This window comes from Anomaloglossus baeobatrachus, chromosome 3 (assembly GCF_048569485.1).
Source record: "Anomaloglossus baeobatrachus isolate aAnoBae1 chromosome 3, aAnoBae1.hap1, whole genome shotgun sequence".
NCBI lineage: Eukaryota > Metazoa > Chordata > Amphibia > Anura > Aromobatidae > Anomaloglossus > Anomaloglossus baeobatrachus.
This window is the reverse complement of record NC_134355.1, coordinates 623,376,369-623,401,002: the sequence shown is the minus strand read 5'-3', so window position 1 is coordinate 623,401,002 and position 24,634 is coordinate 623,376,369. Positions and strand designations below refer to the sequence as shown.

The following is a 24,634-nucleotide window of genomic DNA, read 5'->3' as shown; positions in this document are numbered from 1 at the left end:
TGGCATCCCTGGCAAAATTGTTTGGGAGCTAATGACCCCCTTCCTTGAGAAAGGCTATCACGTGTATACTGATAATTACTATACCAGTGTCCCCCTTTCTAAATCCCTCCACGCTGCAAACACAGGGGCCTGTGGAACAATCAGAAAAAACAGAGTTGGTCTACCCCCACAGTTGGTGTCTAAACGTGTGGAGAAGGGTGCGTCCTCCTCAATGGCAAGTGACCCTCTTCTTGCCATAAAATGGAGAGACCGCAAGGATGTTTTCATGCTGACCACATTGCATGCGGACACCACTGTGACGGTCAGGGACAGGGGCGCCACCAGTGACAAACAGAAGCCGCTCTGTGTCGCAGACTACAATAAGTTCATGGGAGGTGTAGATTTGTCTGACCAGGTGCTTCAGCCTTATCTAGTGAAGCGAAAAACCAAAACCTGGTATAAAAAGGTAGCAATCTATCTCCTACAGGTTGCTACCTATAATAGCTTCATCCTCTATAGAAAATCTCAAGGACCGCTCTCTTTCCTCCAATACCAGGAGAAAATTATTGAGAGCCTCCTCTTTGACTCGGAGGCACAGGAGGAAGCCTTCGAGTCAGAGGATGTCCGGAGACTTTCCGAGCGTCATTTCATTCGCCCCATCCCTTCCACTCCCACCCAAAGGTATCCCCAAAAAAGATGCCGTGTTTGTAGAAAGCACGGCACAAGGAGCGATTCCCGGTACTTCTGCCCCATGTGCCCCTCCCAACCAGGCCTTTGCATCTCCCCCTGTTTTGAAACCTATCACACATCCCTCAATTATTAATTGGCATAAATAAATTACACCAAACTGTGTGGTAGCAGCTTTTTTTTAATTTTGAAAATACTTTACTTTTATATTTCTGTTCAGTAATTTTTTTTTCTTGGACTAGTAATAAAGAGAAAATTTTCAGCAGTAAAACACATTTTACCCCATTTCACAATTAATTCCAGGACTTTATCATCACATACCAAACAATTATTCAGACGAAACCCAGTCCACATGCCCACGTCTTTAGACTCCAGAGTGTGGACCCCACTAACGTTCTTGAAAAGTCTCATCATTTGACAACTTTCCAGGACTTCATTACTCAAACATTTTTTTTACCAATTATTTTAGTTTGACTCATATTACCACTAGGTCTTACTACACAAAACTTTTCTTTGCATTTATCTTGGTATTATGGGCATGATCATTTTATTGGAGGATCCCCTAACAATGATGCTGTGCCATATTCAAACACTATGGGCTTTACTGCAGGGTTCTTGCCGAACCACCTGCATCGAACAATACTTTCAGAATTCTGTAACGGATTGGTCGTTTTGTGCACATAGCGGTTCCTACCTTGGCGGGCAGGAGCCTGTTATGATGTACCATGTCGCTTGGCACATTTGTCCCTCATAGGGATTGATGGAGCTAAGAAGACATTGTACGACCAGTTATTTGGAAGATAAAGCTGTCCTTCCGGCCCTGCTGGTGTTCTGTCATCTTTGGCACACTCAGGTTTGCCACATAGTGGCTGCCAACTCCTCCACATTTGAACATTTTGCCCTTCCGTCCAATAAAGTTTATTCTTCCTTCTACAACTGTTTTGTTAGCAAGACCAAGTCCAGTAAATGTGTTTTTAGGGGCATGCCGCCCTATGTGAGTAATAATTCCTGGAAGGATTTTCTTGTTTGGTAGCACAATGTCTCTGTAAGCTTTGAATAGGTTCTGGGATTCCATCAGTTTTACCCTGAAGACCAAATGGTGCACCATCTATAATAGGCATCAGCTGCATAAAAAATGGTGTCAAACTACTCCCTACCTCTGTAAACAAATACATTACAGGGTATAACTTACAAAGACATTTATGGGGTTTTTCTGTTCTTGAAACCCAAAAGCTCTGCAAATTTGAGAATATATTCCAAATTCAGCCAAATTTGCTTTCAAAAATTCAAATATTGCTCCTTTCGTTCCAAGCTCTACCATGTGCCCGTACAGAGGTTTCTCGCCACATGTGGGGTATCGGCGCGCTCATAAGAAAGTGGGTAACAAAGTGTGAGCTCCAATTTTTGGAGCTACCTCTTGAAAAAGTGAGAAAATTGATGCTAAAGCAACATTTTTGCTAAAAAAATGAAAATTTTCAATATGACAACCTAATGTTAGCAAATTCTGTGAAGTACCTGTCAGTCCAAAATGCTCACTATACCCCTAGATAGAAGCCTTAAGGGGTCTAGTTTCCAAAATGGAGTCACTTGAGGGGGGTTTCTGCTGTTTAGGTACCTTAGGGGACCTGTAAATGTAACATGGTGCCCGCAATCTGTTTCTGCCAAATTTGCTTTCAAAAATTCAAATATTGCTCCTTTCGTTCCAAGCTCTACCATGTGCCCGTACAGAGGTTTCTCGCCACATGTGGGGTATCGGCGCGCTCATAAGAAAGTGGGTAACAAAGTGTGAGCTCCAATTTTTGGAGCTACCTCTTGAAAAAGTGAGAAAATTGATGCTAAAGCAACATTTTTGCTAAAAAAATGAAAATTTTCAATATGACAACCTAATGTTAGCAAATTCTGTGAAGTACCTGTCAGTCCAAAATGCTCACTATACCCCTAGATAGAAGCCTTAAGGGGTCTAGTTTCCAAAATGGAGTCACTTGAGGGGGGTTTCTGCTGTTTAGGTACCTTAGGGGACCTGTAAATGTAACATGGTGCCCGCAATCTGTTTCTGCCAAATTTGCTTTCAAAAATTCAAATATTGCTCCTTTCGTTCCAAGCTCTACCATGTGCCCGTACAGAGGTTTCTCGCCACATGTGGGGTATCGGCGCGCTCATAAGAAAGTGGGTAACAAAGTGTGAGCTCCAATTTTTGGAGCTACCTCTTGAAAAAGTGAGAAAATTGATGCTAAAGCAACATTTTTGCTAAAAAAATGAAAATTTTCAATATGACAACCTAATGTTAGCAAATTCTGTGAAGTACCTGTCAGTCCAAAATGCTCACTATACCCCTAGATAGAAGCCTTAAGGGGTCTAGTTTCCAAAATGGAGTCACTTGAGGGGGGTTTCTGCTGTTTAGGTACCTTAGGGGACCTGTAAATGTAACATGGTGCCCGCAATCTGTTTCTGCCAAATTTGCTTTCAAAAATTCAAATATTGCTCCTTTCGTTCCAAGCTCTACCATGTGCCCGTACAGAGGTTTCTCGCCACATGTGGGGTATCGGCGCGCTCATAAGAAAGTGGGTAACAAAGTGTGAGCTCCAATTTTTGGAGCTACCTCTTGAAAAAGTGAGAAAATTGATGCTAAAGCAACATTTTTGGGTAAAATGTTATTTTTTTTTTTTTTCATTCCACATTACTTTAGTTCATGTGAGGCACCTGAAGGGTTAATAAACTTCTTTGATGTGGTTTTGAGTACCTTGAGGGGTGCAGATTTTAGAATGGGGTCACTTTTGGGTATTTTCTGTCATCTAGGCCTCTCAAAGTCACTTCAAATGTGATGTGGTCCCTAAAAAAATGGTTTTGTAAATTTTCTTGAAAAAATGGGAAATTGCTGATGAACTTTGACCCCTTATAACTTCCTAACCCCAAAAAATTTTGTTTCAAAAATTGTGATGATGTAAAGTAGACATGTGGGAAATGTTGTTTATTAACTATTTTGTGTGACATAACTCTCTGGTTTATGGGCATAAAAATTAAAAGTTTGAAAATTGCAAAATTTTAATTTTTTTTGTCACATTTCATATTTTTTCACAAAAAAAAAAAAAAAATATCATCCTAAATTTACCTCTAACATGAAGCCCAATATGTCACGAAAAAACAATCTCAGAATCACCGGGATCCATTGAAGCGTTCCAGAGTTATAGCCTTATAAATGGACACTGGTCAAAATTGCAAAAAATGGCCTGGTCATTAAGTACAAAACTGGCTTCGTCCTAAAGGGGTTAAAGGTGTTTTTTGTTTTTGTTTTTGTTTTTGTTTTTGTTTTTTTTTTAAAACCAGCTGCAGCTGGGGAACAAGGGTTTTCCCGAAACAGATTACTCTTTAATTCGAGCAGATATTGGTGGTATATCCTGACGATAGGCTGTGAATAAAAAAAGTAGTGTCCAACCTCTTTAGGTTTGGGGCTGATAATTGGGAATACAGTGTTCTCTAAGCCTTTTTTAAGCCGGCCATACGGATTAGACAGTTTAAGGACGCTTGTTTTGCCGACTGATGTTCCTCTCAATTCCTGCACACTCACACATAATTGCTTGGTCAAGAGTGGATGTGTCCTGAATTTGGAGACAGGGGTGAAGCGGTGCCAAATTTGTCTGGCAACATCTTTTTCTCCCCCAAGAACACAAGGATTAGACATATGAAGTCCAAGGGGAAAACTTTTCTCTTTGCGGAGACTGACAAACCAATCTGGCTGCCAATGAGGAGTCTTATAGCTGCAATGCTCCTCTGGGAAATATTCAAATGGTCTCTTCAGGGAGGAAGGAGACAAACTCTAGACTTGTAGGATTGCTACTTCCAATAGGTGGCACTAGAGTTTGTCTCCTTCCTCCCTGAAGAGACAATTTCAATATTTCCCAGAGGAGTATTGCAGCTATAAGTCTCCTCACCACTGACAGCCAGATTGGTTTGTCAGTCTCTGGAAGGAGAAAAGTTTTCCCCTTAGACCCCACTATAGCTTTTTATACAGCCAGATCAGATCTCATACTTTGCAATGACGAGGGGCAATCACCCTAAAACACCATGTCTGCAAATTGAGGTTCTCATCTGGCATAAATCCTATGTCTTTTGAAAAGGCTCGTTAAAGGGCCACTTTTGACTTTTAGGATTGCTACTACCAATAGGTGGCACTAGAGTTCGTCTCCTTCCTCCCTGAAGAGACAATTTGAACATATGAAGTCCAAAAGCTAGATCCTCTTTCTCTTTTTTCCACATCCTGGGGATGAGACCCCATCATACATTACATTGTGGTTGTTTTTTTTACTTCAATGTCAGGTTTGAGGAGACAGAAAGTTCCTTTACTGTCGGTCTTATTTATCTGGAAAAGCTTGGAAGTAAAAAAAAAAAAAAAACAACAAAACTTCATTTGTGGGTTGTTTTTTCTTCAGTGAACAGTCTGAAAGATCAACTTGAAGACTTGAAGAAAAGAAACCAAAATTCTCAGATCTCCAATGAGAAAATGAACCAGCTCCAAAGACAAGTGAGTGCAGTCCGTCCTCGGCGTCTCGGCTGTAAGTAGACGGGCCGCTGATCTTACTGCTTTGTGTTTCCTCTGTAGCTGGATGAAGCCAACGCTCTCCTCCGTACTGAGTCGGACACAGCCACCCGGTTACGGAAGACACAAAACGAGATGTCCAAACAGATCCAGCAGCTGGAAACCAATAACCGAGAGTTTCAGGACAAGACCTGCATGCTGGAGAACGCCAAGCTGAAGTTAGAGAAGGACTACATCAACCTGCAGTCAGCGCTGGAATCCGAAAAGAGGGACCGGACGCAGGGCTCGGAGATCATCAGTGACCTCCAAGGTAACGAGGTCCTGCCCTTAGTGGTGTGTGTGATATACATGTAATGGCGAGATCTAGGACCAATCCATTACGTGTTCTCCACTCTCTGCAGGCCGGATATCGGGGCTAGAAGATGAAGTAAAGAAAGGAAAGGATTTCCTTACACGAACGGAGTCTGAAAAGAGGCATCTCCAGGAGAGACTGGCTGCCCTGGAGAAGGTTGGTGACCGTGCAACAAATATTAAAGGGTTTCTCCCAACTGGATGACATCTTATATATTTGCTATGATCAACAGGATGACCATTGCAGGTCTTGGTGCTATATCTGATCAGCTGTTAATGCAGTTGGTGCCTCCAATGATAGGAACAAACTACTACCCAGCGCTGAGGTCTGGCCGAGTTGGTCAGATTTGGAGAATTAAGGCCCCTTTACACACTGAGACTTTCTAGCGATCCCACCAGCGATCTTGACCTGGCCGAGATCGCTGGAAAGTCTCGAACAGTCACTTGGGAGCTGTCAAACAGGCAGATCTGGCCAATGACGCAGCAGCGATACGGACCTGCAGAAGGACCTTGCTGGAAAGGGAACACTAGCACACCTATGGGCTGGGTCGCTAACTATGTCCTTGTAACCGTGTCAAATACACCGATACATGCTGTGCAGCGGGAAACAAGGGACCAAAGAATGGTCCTGAACGACTTGTAGCGATCAGCGACCTCACAGCAGGGTGTCAAACACTGCAATGTCACTGGGGAGGTCGCTATTACGTCACAAAACCGGTGACGTTACAGCGATATCGCTAGCGATGTTGCAGTGTGTAAAGGGGCCTTTATTGTGTGCAGCTTGCATCTGCTTAAAGGGCCTCTATCAGCAGATTTCTGCAATGTAATGTGAAGATAGGATGCTGCAAGTGTTAGGCTATGTGCACACGCTGCGTTTTTTTGACGCTGCGTTTGTGCGTTTTTGGCCGCTAAAAACGCACCCGCGGCAAAAAAAGCGACAAAACGCATGCATTTTTACCGCGATTTGGTGCGTTTTTTGCTGTGTTTTTCTTTATCGTTCCTTATGGGAGACCCAAACCATGGGTGTATAGCTACTGCCTCCGGAGGACACACAAAGTACTACACTCAAACGTGTAGCTCCTCCCTCCGGCTATATACACCCCCTGGATGACAATCTACCCAGTTCATTGCTTTGTGTTTCAGGAGGTCACACACACACTTGCATTCTCTGATATTTTTCATTTTTATTTTTAAAGATTTGGAAGAAAAGCGGGTCCAGTCTGGACTCCCGGCATGTCCCTTCACGCCCCACTCTGCGGGGTGCTGTTAAGGTTGACTTTAATAAGGCTGGAGCCTTCACATGCCGAGCTCCTTCGCATCCTCTGTCGAGGCTCTGTTTGAAGTGGGAGCCATCACGGTCCTCTCTGCTTGCAGGAGGCCCGCTTCATCCGCAGCCCTGTCTGGTCCCTGCTGGAAGGAGCGTTTACCCCCCTCTCCAGGGACATGGCCCTGCGTCTCAAGAGCTAAGTATTGAGACGTTTTTCAGGGGTCCCGGGTACTTTTATTTGGGGGACAGTATGTGTTGTAACTTTACTGTAAATTTCGGCCGGTTCTGGGAGTTTCCTCTGAGAACCGCGCCGAAGGTGCCTGCTGCTCGGCCGCGTTTTGAAATCTAGGCCCCGGCTTCAGTTTGGGCCTAGTTTCGTTTTCGGCTCCCTGCATGTTTTGCATACGGCACCGCCCGGCCAGCAGAGGGGAGGACTCTCCTCTCTGGAGAGATGTGCCCTCCCCTGTACCTCGTCCTGTATCTCTCTGCCCTCCGTTTTTCCCGCTCCTGGGCTTATACACGCCCCCCCTCCTCCTCCCAGCGCCATTTTCTCAGCGTTCTTACACTGGACGGCGCTGGGAGCTGCAGCTGCTGCTGTTTTGGGAAAGCTGACGCTTCACTGGGACTTGGAGCTGTGGAATCCGGAGGGCACACAGAGAGTGGTGTGGTAAGCCACAACCTCTGGTTGTGGGCTTTTTATATACACTTTCAGGCATTCTACAGGAGTGTTTTATTGCTGCAGAGCCCCCCCATCAGCAGCATGTCTGTCACCCGGAGCATGGCTGCAAACATGTATGCTTTTTGCACTGCATGTAAGCGCATTCTGCCAGAGCCGAGCACATTCCCACATTGTGATGCCTGTGCTAATATGGTTGTGTCTCAGCCTAGAGCCTCCTCAGGGGTCCCCTCGGCTGCTCCGGCCCTGGTAGTTGAACCCCCGGCTTGGGTAGCATCTTTTTCACAAGCTATTTCCCAGTCTTTTGCCGACTCCATGGGGCAGCTGTCCCGGACACTGCTGTCTATGCATCAGCCCCCCCCTCAGAGTGTCTCTGCTGCTCAGAGCTCTGCGGAGCCCTCAGAGCATGTTCTAGGTCCCAGTCCCCCTAAACGGAGACGTAGGGACCCTTCTCCTCCCTCGTCCCACGGCTCTGATTCACGTGCCGACGTGCAGGGCGAGGGGGATTCGTTTACTGTGGGCTCAGACGCTACTTCTATGTACCCCATTGATTTGTCTGAGGGTGATGCGGATGTTAGTGACTTGATTGCGTCCATTAACTCCGTTCTGAACCTCAACCCACCAGAGTCAGAGGAACAAACCTCTCTGGTAGAGGTACACCAGTTTACCTCACCTAAGAAAGCTAAAAGTATGTTTTTTAACCACTCCAGCTTTCAGACCACTGTTAACAAGCCCAGGGCCTGTCCTGACAAACGCTTTCTGAAGCGTAGTTCAGATGACCGTTTTCCTTTTCCACCAGAGGTGGTTAAGGAATGGGCCCAGTCCCCAAAGGTAGACCCTCCGGTGTCCAGAATCTCAGCCCGCCCAGTCGTAGCTGTGGCTGATGGCACTTCTCTTAAAAATCCCACTGACCGCCAGGTTGACCTTCTGGCCAAGTCTGTATATGAGGCGGCAGGAGCCTCGTTCTCCCCGTCTTTTGCGGCAGTGTGGGCTCTTAAGGCAGTCTCTGCCTCTCTGGCGGAGATGCATTCACTCACCAGGGACTCTATTCCTGAGATGGATGCCTTAACTTCTCAAGCTTCGGCTTTTGCATCCTACGCCATGTCTGCCATCCTGGAGGCTTCTCACCGCACGGCGGTGGCCTCCGCTAACTCCCTCGTGATCCGCAGGATCTTGTGGCTTCGAGAGTGGAAAGCAGACGCTTCCTCTAAGAAGTACCTTGCGAGTCTCCCTTTTGCTGGGTCCCGGCTGTTTGGAGAACAGCTGGATGACATAATTAAGGAAGCTACTGGCGGAAAGAGTACTTCCTTGCCGCAAACTAAGGCCAGGAAACCGGTCCAGAGCAGGAACCAATCGAATTTTCGTTCCTTTCGTTCCTCTTAACTGGTCAGCCTCTAAGCCCTCGACCTCGTCCACTACCGCAGCCAAGGATCGTAAACCCAACTGGCGCGCAAAGCCGCGTCCTCAAAAGGCCGGAGGAGCCGCTGCCACTAAGGCAGCCTCCTCTTGACTATCTGGCTACGCCAGCAACGTCCTTGGTCGGTGGCAGGCTCTCCCACTTTGGCGACGTGTGGTTTCAACACGTCTCCGATCAGTGGGTGCGGGATATCATCTTCTACAGGATAGAATTTTCTTCCAGCCCGCCAAACAGATTTTTTCTGTCCACCCCCCCCTGCTCCAAAGCCGCCGCCTTCTCTCAGGCCGTGGCATCCCTGCAGGCCAACGGTGTAATTGTTCCGGTTCCCGCCCGGGAACGGTTCAGCGGTTTCTACTCAAACCTCTTTCTAGTCCCCAAAAAGGACGGTTCCTTCCGGCCCATCCTGGATCTCAAGCTTCTCAACAAGCACGTTCAGGTGCGGCACTTTCGCATGGAATCTCTGAGATCGGTCATTGCCTCAATGACCCAAGGAGATTTTCTGGCATCCATCGACATCAGAGATGCCTATCTGCATGTTCCTATTGCGGTTTCGCACCAGCGTTGGCTACGCTTTGCAATCGGAGAGGAACATTTCCAATTCGTGGCTCTCCCCTTCGGCCTAGCCACGGCCCCTCGAGTATTCACCAAGGTCATGGCAGCAGTGGTTGCGGTCCTGCACCTCCAGGGGTTGGCAGTGATTCCTTACCTGGACGACCTTCTAGTCAAGGCCTCATCCAGTGCAGACTACCAGCGGAGTGTCTCGCTCACTCTCGCCATTCTAGTCCAGTTCGGGTGGCTTGTCAATTTGCCCAAGTCCACTCTGATTCCAACCCAGAAACTCGAGTACCTAGGGATGCAATTCGAGACTCTGCCGGCACTTGTGAAGCTGCCCTTAGTCAAACAGCAGTCTCTTCGTCTGGCGGTACGCTCTCTGCTGAGGCACCGCCGTCATTCCATCAGACACCTCATGCGGGTGCTGGGTCAGATGGTGGCGTCAATGGAAGCGGTTCCCTTTGCTCAGTTCCATCTGCGTCCCCTGCAGCTGGACATCCTCCGCTGTTGGGACAAGCGGATCTCTTCCTTGCACAGGCTGGTGGCTCTGTCGCCACAAACCAGGAGCTCTCTTCAGTGGTGGCTTCGGCCCCTCTCTCTGTCACAGGGACGCTCCTTCCTGACTCCGTCCTGGGTAATCCTCACCACGGATGCCAGTCTCTCCGGTTGGGGAGCAGTATTTCTCCATCACCGAGCACAGGGCACTTGGACTTCGTCCGAATCAGCTCTCTCAATCAATGTGCTGGAGATCAGAGCTGTGTTTCTAGCTCTCCTAGCCTTTCACCACCTGTTGGTGGGCAAGCACATCCGAGTCCAGTCAGACAACGCGACAGCGGTTGCCTACATCAATCACCAGGGCGGGACTCACAGCCGTCTGGCGATGCTGGAGGTTCAACGAATCCTCCAGTGGACGGAGGACTCGAAGTCCACCATATCTGCAGTCCACATCCCAGGCGTAGAAAACTGGGAGGCAGATTATCTCAGCCGTCAAACCGTAGACGGCGGCGAGTGGGCCCTGCATCCGTCAGTGTTCAGATCACTCTGCCGCAAGTGGGGCACTCCAGAGGTAGATATAATGGCATCCCGGCACAACAACAAGGTTCCGGTTTACGTGGCTCGCTCCCACGATCCTCAAGCCTTCGCAGCAGACGCACTGGTTCAAGATTGGTCTCAGTTCCGTCTGGCCTATGTGTTTCCCCCTCTAGCGCTCTTGCCCAGGGTTCTGCGCAAGATCAGAATGGAGGGCCGTCGAGTCATGCTCATTGCTCCGGACTGGCCCAGGCGAGCGTGGTACCCAGACCTGCTCCGTCTGTCCGTAGAGGTGCCGTGGCGTCTCCCGGACCGCCCAGACCTTCTCTCTCAAGGTCCGTTCTTCCGCCAGAATTCTGCGGCTCTCAGATTGACGGTGTGGCTCTTGAGTCCTGGATCCTGACTGCTTCAGGCATTCCCTCTGAGGTCATCTCCACCATGACTCAGGCTCGGAAGTCTTCCTCGGCCAAGATTTACCACAGGACTTGGAAAATTTTCCTGTCCTGGTGTCGTTCGTTCGGCCATGCCCCTTGGCCGTTCTCCTTGCCGACCATCCTGTCTTTTCTACAGTCCGGTCTACAGCTAGGACTGTCTCTCAATTCCCTTAAGGGACAGGTGTCGGCTCTGTCGGTATTGTTCCAGCGGCGTATCGCCCGATTGGCTCAGGTGCGCACCTTCATGCAGGGCGCATCTCACATCATTCCTCCTTACCGGCGGCCCTTGGATCCCTGGGACCTTAATCTGGTCCTCACGGCCTTACAGAAACCCCCCTTTGAGCCTCTCAGGGAAGTTCCCTTGTCTAGACTTTCACAGAAAGTTGTTTTTCTAGTAGCCATAACTTCTCTCAGGAGAGTTTCGGATTTGGCTGCGCTCTCTTCAGAATCCCCCTTTTTGGTGTTTCACCAAGACAAGGTGGTTCTTCGTCCGACTCCGGACTTTCTCCCTAAGGTGGTGTCTCCTTTCCACCTTAACCAGGACATTTCATTGCCTTCTCTTTGTCCGGCCCCGGTGCATCGCTTTGAGAAGGCGTTGCACTCCTTAGATTTGGTGCGGGCGCTCCGAATCTATGTGTCACGCACCGCTGTTTTTAGGCGGTGCACATCTCTTTTTGTGCTAACCACTGGTCAGCGCAAGGGTCTCGCTGCTTCTAAACCGACTCTAGCTCGTTGGATCAGGTCGGCTATCTCCGATGCCTACCAGTGTTCTCAGGTGCCTCCCCCGCCGGGGATTAAGGCGCACTCGACCAGAGCTGTCTCCTGGGCTTTCAGGCACCAGGCTACGGCTCAGCAGGTTTGTCAGGCTGCCACATGGTCCAGTCTGCACACTTTTTCGAAGCACTACCAGGTGCATGCTCATGCTTCGGCAGATGCGAGCTTGGGCAGATGCATTCTTCAGGCGGCTGTCGCCCATTTGTGAAGTTAGGTTTTGCCTACTTCTCAGTTGGTTTATTTCCCGCCCATGGACTGCTTTGGAACGTCCCATGGTTTGGGTCTCCCATAAGGAACGATAAAGAAAAAGAGAATTTTGTTTACTTACCGTAAATTCTTTTTCTTATAGTTCCGACATGGGAGACCCAGCACCCTCCCTGTTGCCTGTTGGCAGTTTTTTGTTCCGTGTGTTTCACCGGCTGTTGTTAGTAGACAGAGTTCTGGTCTTTCCGAGTTTTACTCTTTCTCTACTTATGAGTGGATGTCCTCCTTCAGCTTTTGCACTGAACTGGGTAGATTGTCATCCAGGGGGTGTATATAGCCGGAGGGAGGAGCTACACGTTTGAGTGTAGTACTTTGTGTGTCCTCCGGAGGCAGTAGCTATACACCCATGGTTTGGGTCTCCCATGTCGGAACTATAAGAAAAAGAATTTACGGTAAGTAAACAAAATTCTCTTTTTTTGCTGCGTTTTTGATCTCTGCGTTTTGCTGTGTTTTTCCAATGCATTGCATGGGGGGGAAAACGCAGAAAAACGCAGGAAAGAATTGACATGTCCATTTTTTTTTTAAGCTCAAAAACGCAGCTTAAAAAAATTGTGTGAGGACAGCAAAAATGAAAACTCATAACTTTTCTGGGGAAGCAAAATCATGCGGTTTTGAGGCCAAAAACGCACCCGAAAAACGCCGCGAAAAAAAACTGTGTGAACTTACCCTAAAAAGAGAGATTTCAGCACTACCTCTGTTATCTTAGGGGTACTTCACACACAGCGAGATCGCTGCTGAGATCGCTGCTGAGATCGCTGCTGAGTCACGGTTTTTGTGACGCAGCAGTGACCTCATTAGCGATCTCGTTCTGTGTGACACTGAGCAGCGATCTGGCCCCTGCTGTGAGATCGCTGCTCATTACACGTGACAGCGAGAGAGCTGTGTGTGACAGCGAGAGAGCAACAATCCTGAATGTGCAGGGAGCCAGCGTCTGACAGCCTGCGGTAAGCTGTAACTAAGGTCAATATCGGGTAACCAAGGTGGTTACCCGATATTTACCTTCGTTACCAGCCTCCACAGCTCTCGCGCTGCCTGTGCCGGCTCCTGCTCCCTGCACACGCTAAGTTAAGCGGTGTGCGCTGGTAACTAAGGTAAACATCGGGTAATCATACGTATCAGCTTCCAGACGCCGGCTCTGTGCAAGCGCAGCGTCGCTTGCACGTCGCTGCTGGCTGGGGGCTGGTCGCTGGTGAGATCTGCCTGTTTGACAGCTCACCAGCGACCATGTAGCGACGCAGCAGCGATCCTGACAGGTCAGATCGCTGGTGGGATCGCTGCTGCGTCGCTAAAGTGTGAAGGTACCCTTAGTCTTTTGTTTACCTGCAATGCTAGCTTAAGCCTCTTATCTTTATCATAAGTGGGTTTCAGCAGCACATGAGTTGTAAGGCCACGTCTCACTAAGCAACATCGCTAGCAACATCGCTCCTGAGGCACGACTTTTGTGACGTAGCAGCGATGTTGCTGTGTGTGACATCCAGCAACAACCTGGCCCCTGCTGTGAGGTCGTTGGTTGTTGCTGAATGTCCTGGACCATTTTTTAGTTGTTGCTCTTACGCTGTGAAGCGCACATCGCTGTGTGTGACAGCGACAGAGCAACAACTGAATGTGCAGTGAGCAGGAGCCGGCTTCTGCGGGCGCTGGTAAAAAAGGTAAATATTGGGTAACCAAGAAGCCCTTTCCTTGGTTACCCGATATTTACCTTCGTTACCAGCGTCCGCCGCTCTCACTGTCAGTGCCGGCTCCCTGCTCCCTGCACACATAGCCAGACTACACATCGGGTAATTAACCTGATGTGTACTCTGGCTAGGAGTGCAGGGAGCCAGCTCTAAGCGGTCTGCGCTGGTAACCAAGGTAAATATCGGGTTGGTTACCCGATATTTACCTTAGTTACCAAGCGCAGCATCGCTTCCACGCGGCGCTGCTGGCTGGGGGCTGGTCACTGGTTGCTGGTGAGATCTGCCTGTGTGACAGCTCACCAGCAACCCATGTAGCGACGCTCCAGCGATCCCTGCCAGGTCAGGTTGCTGGTAGGATCGCTGGAGCGTTGCTTAGTGTGACTGTACCTGTAGTCCAACTCTGCCCCCTTCTGTGATTAGCAGCGTCTGTCTATAAGAAATGTACAGTGAAAGCCTGGTGTGAGCGGGGACAGCTGTCAGAGCTCTGCTACATGCAAAATCTAAAATCTTTCACTGTGTCAGAACAGCTGCAGCCACTAATCTAAGTGATACATCATTGAACTCAGGGCCTCTTTGCCTACATTATGCTGCAAAAACCTGCTGACAGATTCCCTTTAATAGGTGGCCTGCTCCCACCCGACAGCCATCCTTGTGGCCTGTTTAGGCTATGTGCACACGTTTAGTATTTAGTGCTGGCTGACATTTCTATAACATTTCTGCATCTCTCAGCAGGAAAAATGCAGTAGCAGAAATGCGCATTTTTGCCTCACGATAGCTGCGTTTTCGGTGCAGATTTTTCAGCAAAAATGCTGCATGGAGTGATCTGCTGCAGGTTTATATCTGCACCAAATCTGCAATGAGAACATACGCAACATGTCTTCAGGATTCTCACTCACTTTGCTGGCATCCGGATTCCCTTCAGGTTTTGTGACAAATCTGCACTCAAAAACGCATAAAAAAACATGATAAAAACTCAGTGTGACCACAGCCTTAGATGAGCCCATACAGTTTTTAAACAACTGCTCAGGTGCTCATTTCTGGCCTGATCGCACAGACTGACGAGCAGTGATGGGGCAGAATGATCTCCTGTTTACACGTGCTGCCAACAGCGGTGATTGTCATGCATCATCACATGCAACTGATGAGTGTTTTGCTCATTTGTCGAGTGATTGCTTTCCTGTTTACAAGGACCAATAAACAGGAGCTTCCAGTTAAAGGGAACCTGTCACCAGGTTTGTCCATTATAAGCTGCGGCCACCACCAATAAGCTCTTATATAGAATATAGTTGAATGCTGTATACAAGTCCCCAAGCCGATCTGTGGGGCGGTCCGGTCCGATGGGCATCGCTGGTCTTAATCCGGTGTCTCCTCTCTGCTTGCGATCACTGTACTCCTTCTTGCTTCATGTGGATGACACGTCTTAAGTCATCCACACAGTCCTCCATTGCACTACTGCGCAGGCTCACGTCTGAGTGAAAAGTACTGTAATGCACAGGCACGGGTAAAAGGTCCAAGAACGCATGCGCATTGCAATACTTTGCTCAGCCTTCGGCAGATAGATGGACATGTGCAGGAGCACAATGGCGCATTCTGTGTGGATGATGTAGGATGCGTCATCCACACGGAGCTGGGAAGGAGTAGGGCGACCACAAGAAGATAGGAGGCACTGGACCGAGACAAACAATGCCCATCAGACCAGACCGCTCTAATAAAAGCGCTATTTTACGCTATACAGATCGGAATGGGGACTTATATACTGTATTCCAGAATGCGGTATTAAGGTTACGGGTGGTTGCTGCTGTATATAAGGGCTCACTGGTGGTGGCCGCAGTGTATGTGGGACAAATATAGTGAAAAGGTCCCTTTTAATGCTCATTTGCAATCATTGGCTTCTCTAAATGGGCCATTAGTGAAATATGTACACCCCCGCAGACACCATTTTAGTGAAGCCCACAAAGTTGGGTAGAGGGGATAAAGAAAGAAGGTTGTGTATGCGGCAGACCCTGGAGAGCACACCGGAGGCTTTCTCTCCCCCTCCCCACCCTCTTGGTGTTTGCACTGAGCCTTACAGTTGTATCCGCTCTCATGGATGACAAAAATGGTCCAGAAAGAAAAAAAATCATTTGTACAACCATCGGCGTATTCACACGTCTGTATGAGTCACCTTTCATTAACATTCACCCCGACTCGTTTCAGATCATGACTTAGGCTGCTTTCACACACCAGTTTTTTGGCGTCCGGCACGATTCGGCGAAAAAACTGATGCAACGGATCAGGCGAAAATACGGATCAGTTGCATCAGTTTCTTCCATCAGTTCCTTCAGTTTTTTGACGGATCCGTTGTGATACTGATCATGCTCAGTTCTAAAAAACGGATCCGGCGGTCATATCCGTTTTTTGCCGCATTACGCCAGATCCGGCGTCCATAGATTTTCATTATAAAACACGCGATACGGTTTTTCACCTGAGACAAAAACGTTTCCCTCAGTGTTCCATCCGGCCGCTGGACAAGCAAATTTTGCCGGATGGAACGCAAGGCCATCCGGCACAATTTGGTGCTAATAGAAGTCTATGGGGGAAAAAACGGATCCGCCGGCATTAGACGCTGGTTCCGTTTTTTAAGGTTTTTGCCGGATTGTGCCTGATGGCAAAAAACTGATGTGTGAAAGCAGCCTAAACATTTTGGTGTGATCGGACCACTACCCGGGTATCCGTATCATGGATGAATGCAAGTTTCCGTTCACCCTGATGTCAAAAGCGGCATGACAAAAAAGGCGCAGATTCCTAAAAATGTGAATGTTGAATATTTAACTATTAATTCCAATCATGCGACTAGATCGGGTCATGTAAATTTTGCTACGCTTTGTATCAGAGTGAAGGACCGATACCGCAGGGGGGATGGCCGGTCGATTTGTGCTGTCAGATCTGTGTAGATGGGAAAACATTGGGATGCTTCCGCTCTTCACGCCGTTGGGGAGTTACGTGGTAACACAACTTTATATCATTGTAGGAAAAAAGCAACCTGGAGATCGACATGACGTACAAGCTGAAAGCTCTGCAGCAGAACGTGGAGAAGGAAGAAGCCGAACATAAAGCCACCAAGGCACGCCTGGCGGACAAGAACAAAATCTACCAGTCTATTGATGAGACCAAGTCTGAAGCCATGAAAGGTAGAAGCATTTATAACGGGGCGACCAGGTTTACAAGTATCCGAGTAAGATACTAGTTAATAGAGGAAGAGTCCCTCAGAGGCTTCTTTATTCGAGGTCCCGACTGTAACCCTTCCAATCACACAACAGCCTTTCCCCTATCTGCCAGTGTGTGAAGTAGGCTGTCTATATCTGCGGCTAATCCGGCAACTTCTCTCTCTGCTTTGGGACTGATAGAAAAGGGGGCTGGCTTAGCTATTGATATATGCCGTCAGATGGCCCCTTTCCCATAAAATACACTTGTGCCAATAGAGAAAATAGAAAAAGGAGCACAAATAGGGACTGTCATGGTTCTTATCCGTGGTGCTGTGCTCTCCAGCAATGCTGATGTTCTGTTTTGTATTTTGCACCGGTGGATGGTTCCCGTCCTCTGTTCCTGCGCTCGTGTTGGGAGGGGCCTCTCTCCAGGTACCTCGTTTCCGGTGATTGCTCTGCTTCATTAGGGAGCAACTTCACCTGGAATGCCGCCAGTCGTAGTTCCTGCCTTCAGTAAGTGCTCTGGCTCCCGTATGTGCTTTGATCTTGTCGTCCTACCCCAGACCTGTTGTTATACTTCCGTTTCCCTGACTCTGACTTTGCTCCCCAGTTCCTGACCTTTGGCTTGTACCCTGACCTCAACTTTGCTTTTCCCCAGTGTACCTTACATGACTTCCTGCCTTCTGACCTCCAGCTTGTACCCTGACTTCGGCTCCGCTTTTCCCCAGTTTACCTTATTCCTGGCTTCTAACCTCCGGCTTGTACCCTGACTCCGGCTCCACTTTTCCCCAATTTACGTTGCATGACTTCCTGCCTTCTGACCTCCGGCTTGTACCCTGACTCCGGCTCCGCTTTTCCCTAGTTTACCTTACGTGACTTCCTGGCTTCTTACTGCCGGCTTGTGCTCTGACCTCGGCTCTACTTCATCCCTGTGTTACATACATGAGCTCCTAGCTCCTGACCTCTGGTTTGTTTGACTTCCCCTCCCCGTCACTAGTTTCTTCTGGTGACACCTAGTGATAGTTCGTCACAGGGACTTACCTGGGGGAAAAAAAAATGATTTCTTTTTCGCTCCTAATTGGGAGACCCAGACAGTGGGTGTATAGCTACTGCCTCTGGAGGCCGCACAAAGAACTACACTTAAAAGTGTAAGGCCCCTCCCCTTCTGGCTATACACCCTCCCGTAGGAGTACGGATTCCTCAGTTTTAGCTTTGTGCGCAAGGAGGTCAGACACGCACGCATAGCTCCATTGTTTTTAGTCAGCAGCAGCTGCTGACTATGTCGGATGGAAGAAAAGAGGGTCTATACAGACTCCCAGCATGCTCCCTTCTCACCCCACTTATGTCGGAGGTGTTTGTAAGGTTGAGGTACCCATTGCGGGTACGGCGGCAGGAGCCCACATGCTGATTCCTTCCCCATCCCTTTTTACAGGGCTCTGGGTGAAGTGGGATTTACCGGTCTCCAGGCACTGAGACCGGGCTCCATCTACAGCCCCTGGAGAAGATGCTGGATGGAGCGGAGTACATCAGGGACATGGCCCTGCTTCCTTAAGGTACTCTGTGTCCCCGTGCATTTGGCGCTCACACCGCAGCATGCTGGGTGTTGTAGTGCGCCGGGGGACATCAGCGCTGCGGCGCCTGTGCCATGGCCTCATTCAGCTTAGCTGAAGCAGGCACACTTATGGGAATCGGCCGCGCCGGCCGCTGGGACTGCGGCACGGCTGGCACTTGTAGTGCGCCGGGGACTTCAGCGCGGCCTGCGCTTTTACGGCGGCCGCGCTGATAACTACAGTCCCCGGCTTTTGCGGCCTGCTTCCGTTCGTTCCCGCCCCCAGACCTGCCAGTCAGGAGAGGGGCGGGACGCTGCCCACGTCTAGACTCGGTCGCGCCGGCCGCTGGAACAGCGGCGCGGCTGGCACTTGTAGTGCGCCGGGGACTTCAGCGCGGCCCGCGCTTTTACGGCGGCCGCGCTGATAACTCGAGTCCCCGGCTTTTGCGGCCTGCTTTCGTTCGTTCCCGCCCCCAGACCTGCCAGTCAGGAGAGGGGCGGGACGCTGGCCAGTGCATCAGCGCTGAGGGCTGGAGTCGTTTTTACATACTCCAGCCCTCACAGTCAGCACAGAGGGGACACTGTTCCCGCACTTTTGTTGGGGAACTCCCACGGACCGCCCCTCTCCACATAAGCCGGCAGCCATTCTTGCTGACACGCTGAGCTGCAGAGGGGAGCCGGGGAGACCCAGACAAGGCATTCTGCAGCCTCTTACCCGCTGTTCAGCGGGCGGTAAGCAGCCCTCAGGGCTCACCCCCTCTTGTGCTCGTAGTATTCTTAGTATTTTGTTGCTACAAATACTTGGTATTACATAGCGCTGGTCGCCCTTTGGCTATAAACTCTCTCACATGCAGAGAGCCAGCAGCATGTCGCCCGTAAAACGCAAGGGTGCCAAGGCACAGACATTATATGCTTCCTGCACCGCATGTGGGACTTTTCTACCGGCAGGCTCCACGGACCCCCATTGTGTGCAGTGCTCGGCCCCTGCGGCGCTTGCACAGTCGGGACCTCTGCTGGACGTGTCCCAGGGTGTACCACCTGTGAATGCTGTCCAGGTGACAGGAACTGAGTTTGCAGCTTTTGCTGACAGAATGTCTCTCACTATGTCACAAATTCTTGACACATTGCGAGCTAGGCCTGTACTTCAGACCACGGACACTGTGCATGTATTGCCCCCTGGTCCCCCTCAGCTCCTAGCTCCGGGACGGGCATCTACACCTCAGGGTGAAGACTCTGACTCGGACGATGGCCCCGGGCAGCCTAAGCGGGCTCGTTATGACGGGCCTTCACATTCATCTCAATGGTCTGGATCCCAGCGGGATGAATCTATGGGTGATGAGGCGGACGTAACTGATCAGGATTCTGATCCTGGGACCGCTCTCAATCTAGATACACCAGATGGTGACGCCATAGTTAATGATCTTATATTTAACATCAATAAGATGTTGAATATTTCCCCACCAGCTCCTCCTGTAGAGGAGTCAGCTTCGCAGCACGAGAGAATCCATTTCAGATACCCTAAGCGTACATTAAGCACTTTTCTGGACCACGCTGACTTCAGAGACGCAATCCAGAAACCCCACGCTTATCCTGAAAGGCGTTTTCCTAAACGACTTAAAGATACACGCTACCCTTTTCCCTCTGAAGTGGTCAAGGGTTGGACCCAGTGTCCAAAAGTGGATCCTCCAATTTCCAGGCTTGCAGCTAGATCCTTGGTTGCTGTTGAAGATGGAGCGGCACTTAAAGATGCCACTGACAGGCAGATGGAGCTCTGGCTGAAATCCATCTATGAAGCGATTGGAGCGTCATTAGCGCCTTCTTTTGCGGCCGTATGGGCACTCCAAGCTATCACGGCCGGGCTTGCGCGAGTCGACTCAGTCACACGTGCATTTGCCCCGCAGGTAGCACCATTGACCTCGCAAATGGCGGCATTCGCGTCGTACGCGATTAATGCTGTTCTGGACGCTACAAGCCGCACGGCAGTGGCGTCAGCCAACTCAGTTGTTTTGCGTAGGGCTCTGTGGTTGAGACATTGGAAAGCAGATTCTCATTCCAAGAAGTGCTTAACCAATTTGCCTTTTTCTCGTGACCGATTGTTTGGAGAGCGTTTGGATGAAATCATCAAACACTCCAAGGGTAAGGACTCTTCCTTACCGCAACACAGACAAAACAAGCCCCAACAGAGGAGGGGTCAGTCTGGTTATCGGTCCTTTCGAGGACAGGGCAGGTCCCAATTCGCCTCGTCAAAAAAGACTCAAAAGGACCAGAGACGTTCAAATTCTTGGAGGTCTCAGTCACGCCCAAAAAGACCAGCCGGAGGAACCGTTGCCAAAACGACGTCCTCCTGACTTGCGGTCTCCGATGCCCACACCCGCGGTCGGTGGGAGGCTGTCCCACTTTGGCGACATTTGGCTAGCAAACGTCAAGGACCGTTGGGTGAGAGATATTCTATCTCACGGGTACAGGATAGAGTTCAGTTCTCGTCCGCCAACTCGTTTCTTCCGAACTTCTCCACCACCAGACCGAGCCGATGCTCTGTTGCAGGCGGTGGCCGCTCTAAAGGCGGAAGGGGTGGTGACCTCCGTCCCTCTTCAGGAACAGGGTCACGGTTTTTACTCCAATCTGTTTGTGGTCCCAAAAAAGGACGGATCGTATCGTCCCGTCCTGGATCTGAAGTTGCTCAACAGACACGTAAAAGTCAGGAGGTTCCGGATGGAATCCCTACGCTCCGTCATAGCCTCAATGTCTCAGGGAGATTTTCTAGCATCAATAGACATCAAAGATGCGTATCTCCACGTGCCGATTGCACCAGAGCATCAGCGTTTCCTACGTTTCGTCATACACGACGAGCACCTACAGTTCGTAGCGTTACCCTTCGGTCTGGCAACAGCCCCCCGGGTCTTCACCAAAGTCATGGCAGCAGTAGTAGCTGTTCTGCACTCGCAGGGTCACTCGGTCATCCCGTATCTAGACGACCTGCTTATAAAGGCATCCTCTCAAGAAGCATGCCAACACAGTCTGAAGGTGGCGCTAGACACTCTCCAGACTTTCGGGTGGATTATCAACTTTCCAAAGTCTCATCTAACCCCGACCCAATCTCTGACTTATCTTGGCATGGAGTTTCATACTCTATCAGCGATAGTGAGGCTTCCACTGGACAAGCAGTGCTCGCTACGGACTGGAGTGCAATCTCTCCTTCAGAGCCAGTCGCACTCACTGAGGCGCCTCATGCATTTCCTAGGAAAGATGGTAGCAGCAATGGAGGCAGTCCCGTTCGCGCAGTTTCATCTGCGCCCTCTCCAATGGGACATTCTGCGCCAATGGGATGGGAAATCGACGTCCCTCGACAGGACTGTCTCCCTCTCTCAGACTGCCAAGGACTCTCTACGTTGGTGGCTTCTCCCCAACTCATTGTCACAGGGAAAGTCGTTCCTTCCCCCGTCCTGGGCAGTGGTCACGACAGATGCGAGCCTATCAGGGTGGGGAGCGGTGTTTCTCCACCACAGGGCTCACGGGACGTGGACTCAGGAAGAGTCCACCTTGCAGATCAATGTTCTGGAAATCAGAGCAATCTATCTTGCCCTGCGAGCCTTCCAACAATGGCTGGAAGGCAAGCAGATTCGGATTCAGTCGGACAATTCCACGGCGGTGGCGTACATCAACCACCAAGGGGGAACACGCAGTCGCCAAGCTTTTCAAGAAGTCCAGCGGATTTTGACGTGGGTGGAAAGCAGAGCGTCCACCATATCTGCAGTTCACATCCCAGGCGTGGAAAACTGGGAAGCGGACTTTCTCAGTCGCCAGGGCATGGACGCAGGAGAATGGTCCCTTCACCCGGACGTGTTTCAACAGATCTGTTGCCGCTGGGGGTCGCCGGACGTCGATCTGATGGCGTCACGACACAACAACAAGGTCCCAGTTTTCATGGCACGGTCTCACGATCACCGAGCGCTGGCGGCAGACGCCTTGGTTCAGGATTGGTCGCAATTCCGACTCCCCTATGTGTTCCCACCTCTAGCATTGTTACCCAGAGTTCTCCGGAAAATCAAGTCCGACTGCCAGCGAGCCATACTCGTCGCTCCAAATTGGCCAAGAAGGTCGTGGTACCCGGATCTGTGGCATCTCACGGTAGGCCAACCGTGGGCACTACCAGACCGTCCAGATCTGCTGTCTCAAGGGCCGTTTTTCCATCTGAATTCTGCGGCCCTGAACCTGACTGTGTGGCCATTGAGTCCTGGATCCTAGCGGCCTCAGGTTTATCTCAGGGAGTTGTTGCCACAATGAGACAGGCTAGAAAACCATCCTCAGCTAAGATCTATCACAGGACGTGGAAGATATTCTTAGCGTGGTGCTTGGCTCAAGGGTTTTCTCCCTGGCCATTTGCATTGCCAATTTTTCTTTCCTTCCTGCAGTCTGGGTTGGAAAAAGGTTTGTCCCTTAGCTCGCTTAAGGGTCAAGTCTCCGCGTTATCCGTATTCTTTCAGAAGCGCTTGGCACAGCTTTCTAAAGTACGCACGTTTCTCCAAGGAGTTTGTCATATCGTTCCTCCTTACAGACGGCCATTGGAACCCTGGGATCTGAACAAGGTTCTCCTTGCTCTTCAAAAGCCGCCTTTCGAGCCCTTGAAAGAGGTTCCCCTTTCTCGGCTTTCACAAAAGGTAGTTTTTCTTGTAGCGGTCACATCTCTTCGAAGAGTGTCCGAGCTGGCGGCGTTATCTTGCAAATCTCCCTTCCTGGTGTTTCACCAAGACAAGGTAGTACTGTCTCGCACGGCGCCTCTACGCCGTTCGGATGCGCTCTTTGTCCTAGTCGCTGGTCAGCATAAGGGATCGCAAGCTTCCAAATCCACCCTGGCGCGGTGGATCAAGGAACCAATTCTTCACACATACCGTTCTGCTGGGCTTCAGATTCCATCTGGACTGAAGGCCCATTCTACCAGAGCCGTTGGTGCGTCCTGGGCGTTGAGGCATCAGGCTACGGCTCAGCAAGTGTGCCAGGCGGCTACCTGGTCGAGTCTGCACACGTTTACCAAACACTATCAAGTGCATACCTACGCTTCGGCAGACGCCAGCCTAGGTAGACGGGTCCTTCAGGCGGCGGTGGCCCACCTGTAGGAAGAGGCTGTATGACAGCCCGTTCATGTGGTATCTTTTTACCCACCCAGGGACTGCTTTTGGACGTCCCACTGTCTGGGTCTCCCAATTAGGAGCGAAAAAGAAGAAGGGAATTTTGTTTACTTACCGTAAATTCCTTTTCTTCTAGCTCCAATTGGGAGACCCAGCACCCGCCCTATCTGTTTTTAGGGTTTCGTTTTTTCGGGTGCACATGTTGTTCACGTTGTTTCTTAAGTTCTCCGATCTAGTTATCGGATTGAATTTGTTTTTGAAACTGTTATTGGCTTTCCTCCTTCTTGCTTTGGTACTAAAACTGAGGAATCCGTACTCCTACGGGAGGGTGTATAGCCAGAAGGGGAGGGGCCTTACACTTTTAAGTGTAGTTCTTTGTGCGGCCTCCAGAGGCAGTAGCTATACACCCACTGTCTGGGTCTCCCAATTGGAGCTAGAAGAAAAGGAATTTACGGTAAGTAAACAAAATTCCCTTCATTTAAGAGGGCTGGTCACTCACCTTGTGTGGTTGTGTATCACACTACTATGAATAAATCCTAGAACTATCTGCTTCAGATAGCAGGGGCTGTACGAAGGGCTGAGAGACATCGAAAAGGAACCAGCAGGGGGATGTGGTTGCCTCTGCGCTGCTGGAAATGATAAAACTGTATATAAAGGTGGTTTATTCAAAGCGTTTCGCAGTGTTCCTCACTTCATCAGGGGAGCCACCAAGTACTTGCTGTTTCTCCTGATAAAGTGAGGAGCACTTCGAAACGCATTGAATAAACCACCTGTATACAGTTTCATTATATCCAGCAGCCCAGAGGAAACCGCATCACCATTCTGGTTCCTTTTGGATAGAGGAAATGTGTCTTCTCATGACCAGACGTGCAACAACTTGGGACTGAATCGCCTGTGTGGGCTATGTGATGCCAGAGGTATTTGGAAAGGTATACGTTTCATCTTGTTTGTATCCTGTTACCATAGAGACACATCAGTCTGTATAGGAACTGTAGGCACAAAACCATACTTTCTAATGAAGTTTTGCAATTACTTTTTGTGGATACTTTAGACTTGACCAATTCACAGGTCCATTAGCCATGTTGGTAATCTGCAGCCTTTGGCCGGGAGCCCTGAGAATTGACTCTTAACTAA

The 24,634-nt window shown here is 49.7% G+C and overlaps 1 protein-coding gene across 4 annotated transcripts in view; it reads left to right on the top strand.

The window, feature by feature from the left end:
* ROCK2 (Rho associated coiled-coil containing protein kinase 2) overlaps nt 1-24,634 on the top strand; it is a 297,338-nt gene that overhangs the window by 191,884 nt on the left and 80,820 nt on the right. For all 4 annotated transcript variants that reach the window (XM_075341111.1, XM_075341114.1, XM_075341113.1 and 1 more), the window contains exons 14-17: nt 5,094-5,185; nt 5,264-5,510; nt 5,602-5,708; nt 16,651-16,810. In XM_075341111.1, the coding sequence (XP_075197226.1) occupies nt 5,094-5,185; nt 5,264-5,510; nt 5,602-5,708; nt 16,651-16,810 (606 nt within the window). The remainder of the gene's footprint in view (nt 1-5,093; nt 5,186-5,263; nt 5,511-5,601; nt 5,709-16,650; nt 16,811-24,634) is intronic.